The 12,834-nt window shown below is 36.1% G+C and overlaps 1 protein-coding gene across 4 annotated transcripts in view; it reads left to right on the forward strand.

Annotated features, from left to right (window-relative positions):
• The window catches only part of DMXL1 (Dmx like 1), a 187,131-nt gene that overhangs the window by 146,097 nt on the left and 28,200 nt on the right, over nt 1-12,834 (forward strand). For all 4 annotated transcript variants that reach the window (XM_055387254.2, XM_055387255.2, XM_019028210.3 and 1 more), the window contains 2 exons: nt 8,814-8,900; nt 12,391-12,512. In XM_055387254.2, coding sequence (XP_055243229.2) covers nt 8,814-8,900; nt 12,391-12,512 — 209 coding nt within the window. The remainder of the gene's footprint in view (nt 1-8,813; nt 8,901-12,390; nt 12,513-12,834) is intronic.

Here is a 12,834-nt window from a genome sequence, read left to right on the forward strand (position 1 = left end):
ATACTTTGAAACTATCTAGTGGCCTTTGGGGGTTTTGAGGGAATATAATTCAAACTTTTAATCAGTTAACAATTTTCCTTGCCTGGGTTTTGATGATTACTTATTACTCTCTACACATTATCAGGAATTTTTTTTTTTTTTTTTTTTGGAAACAAAGTTTCGCTCAGGTTGCCCAGACTGGAGTGCAGTGGTGCGATCTCAGCTTACTGCAAGCTCCGCCTCCCGGGTTCAAGCGATTCTTCTGCCTCAGCCTCCCGAGTAGCTGGGATTACACGCATGGGCCACCACATTCAGCCAATTTTTGTATTTTTAATAGAGACAGGGTTTCTCCATGTTGGTCCGGCTGGTCTTGAACTCCCAACGTCAGGTGATCTGCCTGCCTTGGCCTCCCAAAGTGCTGGGATTACAGGTGTGAGACACCGCGCCCAGCCACATATCAGGAATTCTTATACAAACATTTTTGTTTTGATACTGTTTATAAAATGTTAATAATCATAATGTTGTATTTCTATAGTCAGCTTCATGCTACGTCAAAATGCAGTCTTTTTGAGGGGAGGGTTAACATCGTTTTGGCCAGCATTTTTCCAAGCCCACGGCTATATAGTTTTAAAAAAAAATCTTTGTAAGGTATGCCTGACCTAAAATAACTACATATATTTAAAGTGTACAACTTGTTCAATTTTGGCATGTGTATACACTAGCGAAGCCATCACCACAACCAGGATAATGATTATATCCATCAGTCCCCAGAATTTAATCCCTCCATTTTTTTTTCTCTCCCACCTGTGCCCTCTTCCCCAGGCAGCTACCAGACTTTTTCCTGGTGTTAAAGATTCATTTGTTGTTTTCTGGAATTTTATGTAAATAGAATCGTATAATACGTCATTTTTGGTTTATAGTCTGTGTCCATTGACTTAGCATAATTATTTCAAGATTCATCTATGTTGTGTGTTTTAGTAGTTCATTCTTGTTATTATGATGCTTATTACATTAAATGGATATACCATAGTTTATTTACCTGTTAATGAACACTTGAGCTGATTTTATTTTGGACCTATTCCAAATAAGGCTGCTTTGAGTATTCATGCAAAAGTCATGTTTTATGGAAAAATGCTTTCATTTCTCTTGTGTAAATGCCTAGGAGTAGAAAGACTGGATCATGTGTAGGTATATGTTAAACGTTTTGTGAAACTATTCAAATATTTTCCAAGGTGGTTGTACCATTTATGTATATTCTCAATGGATTGTGTACGAAATCCCATTCTATTTTTTTTTTTTTTTAAAAGGCAGGGTCTCACTGTGTCTCCCAGGCTGGGTGCAGTGGTGTGATTACGGCTCCCTGCAGCCTTGACCTCCTGGGCTCAAGCATTTGTCTTGCCTCAGCCTTCTGAGCAGCTGGGACTACAGGCATGCATCACCATGCCCAGCTCAATTTTATTTTTTGTAGAGATGGGGTTTCTCCATGTTGCTCAGGCTGGTCTCAAACTTCTGGGCTCAAGCAGTCTTCCCACCTCAGCCTCCTGAAGTGTTCGGATTACAGGTGTGACCCACCATGCCCAGCCTTGCATCACATTCTTACCAACAGTTGGTGTGTAGTCTATATTTTCATTTTAACCATTCTAGTAGGTATGTAGTAGTAGTTCATTGTGGTTTTAATTGGCATCAAGCATCTTATCACATGCTTATTTGCCATTTGTCTATCTTTCTGCATGAATTGCCTTCAAATCTTGTGTTTATTTTGTATTAGGTTGCTTGTTTTCTTGATTCAATTTTAACAGTTATTTGTATGTTCTGGATAAAAGTAATTTATCAGAAATGTGATTTGCACATATTTTCTCTTACTCTATGGCTTGTCTTTTCATTCTGTTTACAAGGTGTTTTCATTTTATTTATTTATTTTTTAAGCAAAGTCTTGCTCTGTTGCCTATGCTGGAGTGCAGTGGTATGATCTTGGCTCACTGCAATCTCCACCTCCTGGGTACAAGCGATTCTCATACCTCAGGTGTGCACTAACACACCCGGCTAATTTTTATATTTTTAGTAGATGAGTAGACTGGGTTTCACCATGTTACCCAGGCTGGTCTCGAACTCCTGGGCTCAAGTGATCTGCCCACCTCGGCCTCCTAAAGTGCTGGGATTAGGAGCGTGAACCACCACAGCCGGCCACAAGTTCTTTTGAAGTGCAGAAGTTCTTAATTTTGATGATGTCTAATGTATTAGTTCTGGTTATTCATTTTCTTTTGGGTGTTGTATTTAAGAAATCTTTGCCTAACCTAAGATCACAAAAACTTTCTCCTGTTCTAAGTGTTTTTGAGTTTCAATATTACATTTAGGTCTATAATCCATTTCAAGTTAATTTGTTTACATGGTGTGAAGTATAGACCTCAGTTCTTTGTTACTGTTGTTGTTTTGCATCTGTATGTCAATTGTTACAGCATTATTTGTTGAAAACATTATCTTTTCTTTCACTAAACTACCTCTTTCACCTTTTCAAAAATCAGTTGACACAGACGTGTAGGTCTAATTCTGGAGTCTGTTTTGGGCCATTGATCCATCTTTATGGTAATAGCTCACTGTCTTTATCACTATAACCTTACAATAAATCATGAAGTCATGTATTGTAAGTCATTCAAATATATTATTCTTCTAAGTTCTTTTTTCTTTTTTCTTTCTTTTGTTTTTTTTTTTTTTTTGCCTTATCACTCTGACTTAGAACTTCCAGTCCAATGTTGAATAGAAGTGATCACCAGCAGATATTATTATCTTGTTTCTGATCTTGGGGAAAGCAGTCTTTTATTATTAAGTATAATGTTTTCTTTAAGTTTGTTGTAGATGCCCTTTATAAGTTTGAGGACGTTTCTTTGCATTCCTACTTTGTTAAGAGTTTTTAATAAGGAAAGGATGTTGGATTTTATCAAATGATTTTTTTTTTTTTTGCCTACTATTGAAATGATCACCCTTTTTTCTTTTTTAGTATGATAGGTTAAGGATTTTTTTAAAAAATGTTAAACCAATCTAGCATTCCCAGCATAAGCTATACTTGGCCGTGATGTGTTATCCTTTTTATATATAGTTACATTTGATAAAATTTTAAGAATTTTTACATCTATGTTCATGAGGGATATTGGTTTGTAGTTTTCTTACATTGTTGTTTGTGTTGGTCTCAGATTAGTGCTAGACTCTTAGAATGAATTGATGAAGGTTCTGTCCTCTTTAATTTTGGGGAATAATTTTTATAGAATTAGTGTTATTTCTGAAGTGTTTGGTAGAATCCTGAAGTTTTTTAAATGACAAATTTAATTTCTTTAACAGATGTATGGCAATTCAGGTTTATCTATTTCTTGAGTCAGTTTTGGTAGTACATGTCTTTCAAGAAGTGTACATTTCATTTATGTTGTCAAACTTACTGGCATAAAGTTATCATGTTGCCCTGTTAAAATATGTGTAGAATCCATGGTGATGCTGCCTCTCCTTCTTCTGCTATGACTTTGAAAACCAAATTATGTCTTCTTTAGTATTTATATTCCCTAATATTTGGGGTATTGACACCATTTTATGTTCACCTGATTGCTTCCTATTTTCTTTCAGTTATGCCTTCGGTATTCTTTAGATATCATTTTACTTCATATTTGTGTCATTAGGGTGGCAATGAAGTGTTCCAAGTACACAACCTTATATTGTAGGTTTTAGTAAATGAAAATCACTACTGACTACCCAGGGTCTCAGTCACTTTTTCCATGGATCTGCTGTATGACCTTTCACTTCTTCCACTCTTGGAGCTTCATTTACTGACATGTACAATTAGGGCTGATAATTTTAAACCTGTTGCTTCTCTAATTGAAATATTCCGTAGGATCCTGGTGTTAATCTGTTGTAACTATCTCTTTCTCCTCCAGCTTCTAAGGGCAGCTCTGTGGAACCCAAGCAATGTTCAGATCAGTTTTTGCATAATTCCTTTTTGTGGTAAAATATAAATAACATAAAAGTTAACATTTTAACCATTTGTAAAGCAGCCCACTGGCCATAAGTACATTTACACTGCTCTGCAACCAACACACCATCCATCTCCAGAACTTTTTCATCCTCTCCAAACTGAAACTTTGTGCCCACTAAACAACAGCTCCCCATTCCTCTGGCGCCCACTCCAGGCAACTACCATTCTGCTTTTTGTATCTATGAATTTTACTATCCCTAGGTACCTCATGTAAATGGAATTGTATAATAGTTATCCTTTTGTGACTAGTTTATTTCACCAAGCATAATGTCTTTAAGGTTCATCCATATTTTAGCATGTGTCAGAATTTCCTTTCTTTTTAAGGCTGAATAGTATTCTAATGTATGTTCATACATTTTGTTTATCCATTTGTCAGTTACTGGACATTTGAGTTGTGTCTGTCTTGGTTATTGTGAATAATGGTGCTATGAACATTGATATACAAATATCTGAATCCCTGCTTTCAGTTTTTTGGGGTATATACAGAAGTGGAATTGCTAGATCATATAGCAGTTCTGTGTTTAGTTTTTGATCTGCATAATCTCTTTAAATCTCTTTTAGCGTTAATATTTGGATTCTTTTTTCTTCACATGTCCAGCCCAATCAAAGCATGAAATCTTTACAGAGTGTGACTTGAAACTTTAGGAGATCTTTTAAGACCATATTCATTGTGATTTTTTTTTTAACTGTAATGTTATGTTGTGAGGCCTTTAACAAATAAAATTACATTCATAGCACACGCAAGTTCTGTCTCTATTTTTAGCTGACTGTATCATGTTCCTAGTTCCTTCCCTTCCCAGCTTAGATTTCATGATCCATCATGGAATCAATCAGTCACTTGCAAACATCCTTATCCCTGTTCTTCCTACTTGCCTTGAAAATTCCCAAACCTTCTTAAACCCAACTTTTTGTCCTATTCTGTGCCTGCACTCAAGCAGCTGAACATGTTTGGAGGAAAAGCACAAACCCTGGAGCTTGCCTCACTTTAAATTTATTAGCACAAATCCAAAATTAATATAAAACTACCCTGCAGTCATAATAAATTGCTCTATAGCAAATTTGTTTTTTCATTTTCATTTTCATACTTTTTCCTTGTTTCCTGAAACTTCCAGTATTTGTTTCCTACTCCCCACAGATCAATATATTTTGCTGTCAAAATAAGTGTAGTCAGCAGTGATTTAGCCTAACCTGCCCATCATCATCTAATTTCTGCTGTGTATGCAGATATTTTCTTCTGCCTCCTCTAACAGTGAGTGAACTGTTACCCTTTTTGTTCAAGGCCAGAGCTTTCACTTGTGCACAGTTCTTACCTGCTTTCACCTACCCAAGGACTTGTCTTCAGTTCTTAATAACTGAAGCCCATCTCCCTGTCTCCTTGTCAATAAATGTTTACCTCTGTCAAATTATTCTCATTAGCATGAGCAAATATATTTTAATGTTTTGCCTTTAAAAAATACTCCATTTCTCTAGTCTCCTATGTAGCAAAATTCACTTAGAGTTGCCTATAAAGTCCTTCAAGATTTAAACAATAATGTTGAAATACCATAAACAAACCACCCAGCTTAAGAAATAAAACATTATCAATTCAGTTGAATGTCTCCGTGATCCTTTCCCAGTGGACTCCCCTTCTTATTCACCAGATATCATATTCTCGCTAATTTGGTTATTATCTCCAGCCCACTCCACTGAGATTGTCCTAGACACAGTCACCACTGACTTCCAGTATACTAAATTTAGTAGTCAATTATCTATCTTCATATGATTCAACTTCTTAATAATCATTTGGTAGTGTTGACCCATAACATTTTTCTAAAATTGTTTCCTCACTTAGTTTCCATAATATCAAACTAATCTATTTCTTATGTTAGCTAATTGATAACTACTGAATTGTCCTTTTTCCCATCCTTGAAATATTGGTTGCCCCAGAATTCAGTTCTCTAACTTTTTATCTTTCTTATCTTTACTCTCTCCTTGGGTTATCTTACGGTTTAAATATTAATATAATTTGTATGCTGACAACTCTCAAATCTCTCTAGTCCCAACTAATTTCCTGAACTCCAGACATTGCCTGCTCCGAGCCTACTCCCTACTGTTTCCTTCACTTCTGTCCATCTCAGTAAATGGTACCTTTACTCACCCACCTATCAGGCCTGACACTAGGATTCATCCTTTTTCTTTCCTTCTTTTATTCACACTATGATTACAGTCCATTAACAAAATGTATCCCAATTCCAGCCACTTATCACTATCACCATTCCTACTGCCCTAATCCAACCCACTATGATCTCTGACTTCAGCTACTTTAGTCGCCTTTTAACTGGTTTTCTGATAGTCATTCTCAAACACTTTATGTTTTATCTCACAGTAGCCTGGCTTTTCAAAATCCACCAATGGTTTCTCTGCCTTAGAACAGGATTTGAACTCTTTATTATGTCTTTTAAGGCCCTGCAAGAACTGAACCTCTACCTTTATCTCCAATCTTATCTTCTGCCACTTATGGTCTTTCACAAATTTAATTTAAGACTTCTGAGATACCACTATTTCTTTGACCCACCCCCACGACATTCTGATTATGTATCTGACATGGGGTTCAGAGTATTTGTATTTAAAAAAAAAATCACCTCAGTTGATTCTTATTCAGGTTATCTTGACACCACCTTATTGAGAAACAATGTTTTTAGTAAATAATGAGGACAGGAATGTATTCCTACATAGAGAAAGGTTTTTTGAAGTTCATACCTGCAGGAGCTTTCTTCCCAAACTTTACATGTAAAGTTCGAAAAAGCTCCCCAGGTGAAACTGGTATGATCCCCTAGCCAACCATTACCAGCAGGTGGCACATCCCTCTATTCCATGGAGCCATCATCTTTCTCTGTCGCCAATTTCTTCAAAACCTAAGAATGAACATTTAGTATACTTTAGATACCAGGCAGATTGGTGGGTAAGTTGGAATTTTGTCATAAAATTATGGAATTTGACTTGTACATCATTAACGGGTGATCGGCGTTTTGTAGTCAGAGCTGAGACTTTCCTTAGAAGACAAGTTGATCCTCAAGTCAGCCAGAATGTTCAGCGAATACTGAAATTCTTCCTAAGCAAGTTATACTTTAGATTAGAATATATTTGACTCTTTATATCTGGCGACTGATTTTTGTTTGTGTAGGGATATTTTGGTTTGGTTATCTTGTAAGTCTCTTTGAACTTTCCAATTGAACAGTGATCTTAATTGCCTTTATTTTATTTATTTATTTTTTTGAGACAGGGTCTTGCTCTGTTGCCTGGGCTGGAGTACAATGGCTCGATCTTGGCTTACTGCAGTCTCTGCCTCCTGGGTTCAAGTGATTCTCGTGCCTCAGCCACTCAAGTAGCTGGGATTACCGATGCGCACCATCATGCCTGGCTAATTTTTGTATTTTTAGTAAAGTAATTTTTAGTAAATTTTTGTAATTTTAGTAAAATTTTGTACTTTTCTCCATGTTGGCCACTCCTGACCTCAAGTGATCCACTCACCTCAGCCTCTCAAAGTGCTGGGATTACAGGCGTGAGCCACCACACCTGACCTTAGTTGCTATTTTTAAAACACTGCATATTCTGATCCGTTCTGTGGTCAATGGCCAGGCATTGGTGATATTTCTATCAAAATTTTGCAGTAAGTAAATTTATTGTATGCTGATTTCAGATAATTTATGCATTTCACAATAAGTCTGTAAACCTAATTCATTTTAAAAGATTGAAAGTTAGAATGGCTGGGCGTGGTGGCTCACGCCCATAATCCCAGCATTTGGGAGGCCAAGGCGACCAAATCACCTGAAGTCTGGAGTTCGAGACCAGCCTGGCCAAAATGGTGAAACCCTGTCTCTACTAAAAATACAAAACTTAGCCCGGTGTGGTGGCAGGTGCCTGTAATCCCAGCTACTTGGGTGTCTGGAGCAGGAGAATTGCTTAAACCTGGGAGGCAGAGGTTGCAGTGAGCTGAGACTGTGGGCCACTGCCCTCCAGCCTGGGCGACAAGAGCATCCATCTCAAAAAAAAAAAAAAAAAAAAAGCAGGATAATATGAAATAATGTCCTATATTAGGCAACATTTCAACTCTTTAATTGCCTCCTCTTTTCTGCTTATTTTAGTAAGTGTCGATTTTATATAGTATTCTTTTCTAAGTCCAAAGATGTATACACTTTGTCAGGAGTAAGCAGAAGGTCAAATATATGTCCCTCATCTAAAGTACTTAGAATGGTGGTTTATTTAGCTACTAAAATGATTACTCACTTGGGCAAGTTACATTGCCTTTCAGAATTTCAGGTTTCTCTATAAATCAAAGGTTAACTACAGCCATCTGGCCAAATCTCACCTGCTTCTATATAGTGCATGAGCTGAGAATTTTTAAAGGGTTTGGAAAAAATGCAACAGTGACCCTTTGTGGTCTGCAAAACCTAAAATATTGACTATCTGACCTTTTAAATTGTTAAAAATAATATTAAAGAATTATAATGCTAGGAAACTTGGTAAATACATTTTGCTTTAATAATTAGAATGTGTTGATCCTTTAAAGTTAATTAACTGTATCTCGGGAGGATAGCCACTTAATGAAGTTGTATGTTGTATCAGCTGTTTTTTTATGTGTAAAAAAGCAAGTTTGAAGAAATTTAAATTTCCCATGTCAAATTTTGTTTTAGGGATAATTAGCATATACAATAATACCTTTAGAATTGAAATATCTACTTAAAATAATTTATGCAAGTACTAGTTGATAGACTGGCATATATTATTAGTTCTGTTACTAAAATCAGTGCATTTTTGTGTTTTGTTTCCTTTTATTTAGATAGAAGCAGATTTGGGATATCCTGGAGGTAAAGCAAGAATTATTCATAAGGAATCTGATATCATTACTGCGTTTGCTGTTAATAAGGTAAGTACATAGACATTCTTCTTTTGTTTATTAAGTATTTATAGTTGGATAATATCTTCTGTTTTATCAGTTTATCCAGTATTTCTTTCCCAAAGCTGCTTCCAGTTCCTTAAATTGCAATCTGGATACTTTTTTAATTTTATAAAATGATATTATTTGATAATGTGATTTTGTTATTATATGATTTTGGAGATACAGCTGATACATAATGTTTTATTACTATGCAGAGAGAAGTACCAAATATATAGACAATTGCTTTAGAATTTATACAATGTACTATAGTAGTTAACCCACAGAAAAAGTTTTTTATGTTCCTTATGAATATGTCAAATGTGGTTCTGGGTATTTGGTAAGATTTAAGCTTATATGTGACTCAAATTCTCCCTCTTTGATTTATGCCTCCAATAGCTGCCCAACGTGTGTATTTTCTTAGTATTTCTTAAATTTCTACTTAACATCCTCCTTAGATGTCTATATGCTCCTCACAGAAGAGGTGGCCTTAGGTACTATAGTCCAAGATTGAAATCTGTCTTATTAATCATTTTCCCCTTCTGTCTCCCCTAATTGCCTTACTGTATGGTTCCTAATGACTTCTAGTTATTCTTTTGTTTTCCTTCCATTAACTTAAAGGATATGTGTATCTTCTTTTTATGTATTCATAGAAGATACCTAAAGGAGATATTGTATACATATATATAAAATGTTCATATGTTCCTAATTTTAAAATAATTGTTAAATGTTATGTAGATACATACCCTGTAATATGTATATATAATATGTAATACAGGGAAGTGTGACATACAGGGAAATTACCCATTTAGTAATCCTTTCACCAGTTGGTTTTCTGTCTTTCTGTGCTATGTCTGTCTTCTCTGAATTCTTCTGGACAGTATCTTTGTTGTTCTGTGTCCTTCACTTAATTTCCTTCTTAGACACTGTTGAGCAGTGACTGGCTAAGGGGCTGATTCCAGATTTGCCTGCTTTAGACAGTTCTGTTATCAAAGAAACAGTTCTGTTTGAAACAGGCAAATCTGGAGTCAGCCCCTTAGCCAGTTGTAATATCTGTATAACATGATATTATATATACATGTCAAATACAAAATTATTGGCCAGGTGTGGTTGCTTACACCTGTCATCCCAACACTTTGGGAGGCCAAGGCAGTAGGATCACTAGAGGCCAGGAGTTTGATACCAGCCTGGGCAACATTGTGAGACCCTGTCTCTACAAAAAAAAATTATCTATACCTGCATTACCTGCTCTTTCTTGAAGAAAATATGATTTAAAATAGTCTGTGCTATAAAAGAAACTAGTTGTTTTCTTCTTGAGGGTTTATATATAAGTACTGGTAATGAATAGCTATTCAGATATATAAAGTCTACAGGTTACTGTCTATGAATATGCCTGTTTAATTTTTATTTCCCCAGATTTGCTATTTTTATTTATTTTATTTTATTTTATTTTATTTTACTTTATTTTATTTTATTTTGAGACGGAGTCTCGCTCTGTTGCCCAGGCTGGAGTGCAGTGGCGCGATCTTGGCTTACTGCAACCTCTGCCTCCCGGGTTCAAGCGATTCTCCTGCCTCAGCCTCCCAAGTAGCTGGGACTACAGGTGTGCGCCACTACCCCCAGCTAATTTTTGTGTTTTTAGTAGAGATGGCGTTTCACCATGTTGGTTGGCCAGGATGGTCTCGATCTCTTTACCTCGTGATCTGCCTGCCTCGGCCTCCCAAAGTGCTGGGATTACAGGCGTGAGCCACTGCGCCCAGCTGATTTGCTATTTTTAATATCCTTACTAAATTTGCAGCTGAGAAATAATACATCTTGCTTTAAGTTGCATTTTTTTAAATGCCATTGAGATTTTTTTTGCCATTTGTTTAGTTGGGAACTACCTGTGTCAAAAACTATGAAGGGTCTCAGATTTTACCTTAAATTAAAACTAACAGTTAGCTTTCTGTTTCTGTTGCCACAGAAACAGTTCTGTTTGAGGCAGGCAGTGGATTGTTTAAACAGTCCATTTAATTGATCCATTAAACATTTTAGTGGATGCTGCTAGAAGGCATACGACTCTTGGATCAGAGACAAAGGACAGTTTATGTCTAACAGCAAAAGCAATAACCAGAAAATCAGCACTTTACACTGGTTGCCTGAGCCACAATTTCCAGAGAATGACGGGAAGAGGGCCAGATGATACCTACCTTACCTACACACATAGTAGGTTATATTACAGGAGAGGATCACTGAGTTTAGGGGACCCAAATCTTTTATAATCGATAGTAAGCATACTTGCCCGTTGCTCTGGAGGGAGAGACGATAGTTATACATACATCCTGGCAATTATACTGCAGGAAAAAGGGCAGACATGACTCACTTATAAAACATGCAGAATTTGGGATACCCATGGAGAATAACCACCCAATAATCTAGCTATATCATTTTTTCATTTATTTCTAAGGTCTCAGTTTTTTCTTAATAGCTTGTGTTAGAATCTAACATAACAGTAATGGGAATCCTATTTTCTCTTTGCTGTCAGTATCTTCCTGTTTTCTGTTTCAAAGATACACATTTAATTAATTAATTAATTTATTTATTTATTTATTTATTTATTTATTGAGATAGGGTCTCATGCCTGGTGCCCAGTGCTGTGGTGCAATGTCAGCTCACTGCAGCCTCGACCTCCTGGGCTCAAGCAATCGTTTCACCTCATTCTCCCAAGTAGCTGGGACTGCAGGTGCATGCCACCATGCCCAACTAATTTTTGTATTTTTTGTAGAGACAGTGTTTTGCCATGTTGCCCAGGCTACTATCAAACTCCTGAGCTCAAGCTGTCTGCCTGCTTCAGCCTCCTAAAGTGCTAGGATTATAGATGTGAGCCACCGCCCCCAGCCAAGATGTACATTTTTGATTCATAGGCATTTAAAATTTCATGTCATTTAACCTTAGCAACTTTTCATTTGTGATCTTTTTCTGGCATACTTCTCCCACTATATTTCTGCCCCTACACCTTTTTTCTGTGACCCTTTCCCACTTCTTTTTTTTTTTTTGCCTAAGATAGAAAAGCTTTAGGAGAAAGTTGTTTTATTTAAATAATTAATAATTATGTTTTTAGTTTGGAGTTCCTTATTGCCCTCACCTTTATGTACCCTACAGGTTCCTATCTTTTTCAGCATCTTCCTCCACATTTCTGAATTGTGCATACCTTAGAGCGATCATAGCATTCTAGCAGTCTAGAAAGACAGTACTGGGAGAGGAAATAAAATGCTGCATGTATTGCCATTTATACTGGCTTTCTATTGGATGTACTTTTCCTAGAACATAAACATATCTCCAAACTGAAGCTTATTATTTCACTAAAAGTAAGAATGCTGTATATCCTGTACTTTAGTTATCACTGCTAGAGGTTATTTCAAAACTACCATTTTCAAAAGCAGCTCATATACTATCTCTTTTGCCTATTTCTTTTGAAATTACCTTTTGACTTATTTTTCAGGCAAATAGAAACTGCATAGCAATCGCTTCCAGTCATGATGTTCAAGAACTGGATGTTTCTGGAATTTTGGCCACACAGGTCTACACTTGGGTAGATGATGATATAGAAGTGGAAACCAAAGGGTACCTTCATACTTTGTTTCTATTTAGTAATGTTGCAATATGAGTGACTATATTTACTGAACTAAAACTTTCAAAAGATTCTTTAAAGCAATTTATAGATTGTAAGCAGAGTAGAAGCTGATGTGCTAAATGAGGGGTGGCAAGAGCTTTAAATAAGGGAATTGAGAGAAGAGTAAGTGAAGGGAACAGAAATTGTTGAGGTATGAGTTACAAATAAGAGCTGAAGAAAATTAATTTTAAAGGGAACTATAAATTCAAATTTTAGACCTTTCAAGTGTAAAAAAGAAAGAAATTATGAGTTGTTTTTATTCTGGTTGACATT

Source organism: Gorilla gorilla, chromosome 4 (genome assembly GCF_029281585.2).
Source record: "Gorilla gorilla gorilla isolate KB3781 chromosome 4, NHGRI_mGorGor1-v2.1_pri, whole genome shotgun sequence".
Taxonomy (NCBI): Eukaryota; Metazoa; Chordata; class Mammalia; order Primates; family Hominidae; genus Gorilla; species Gorilla gorilla.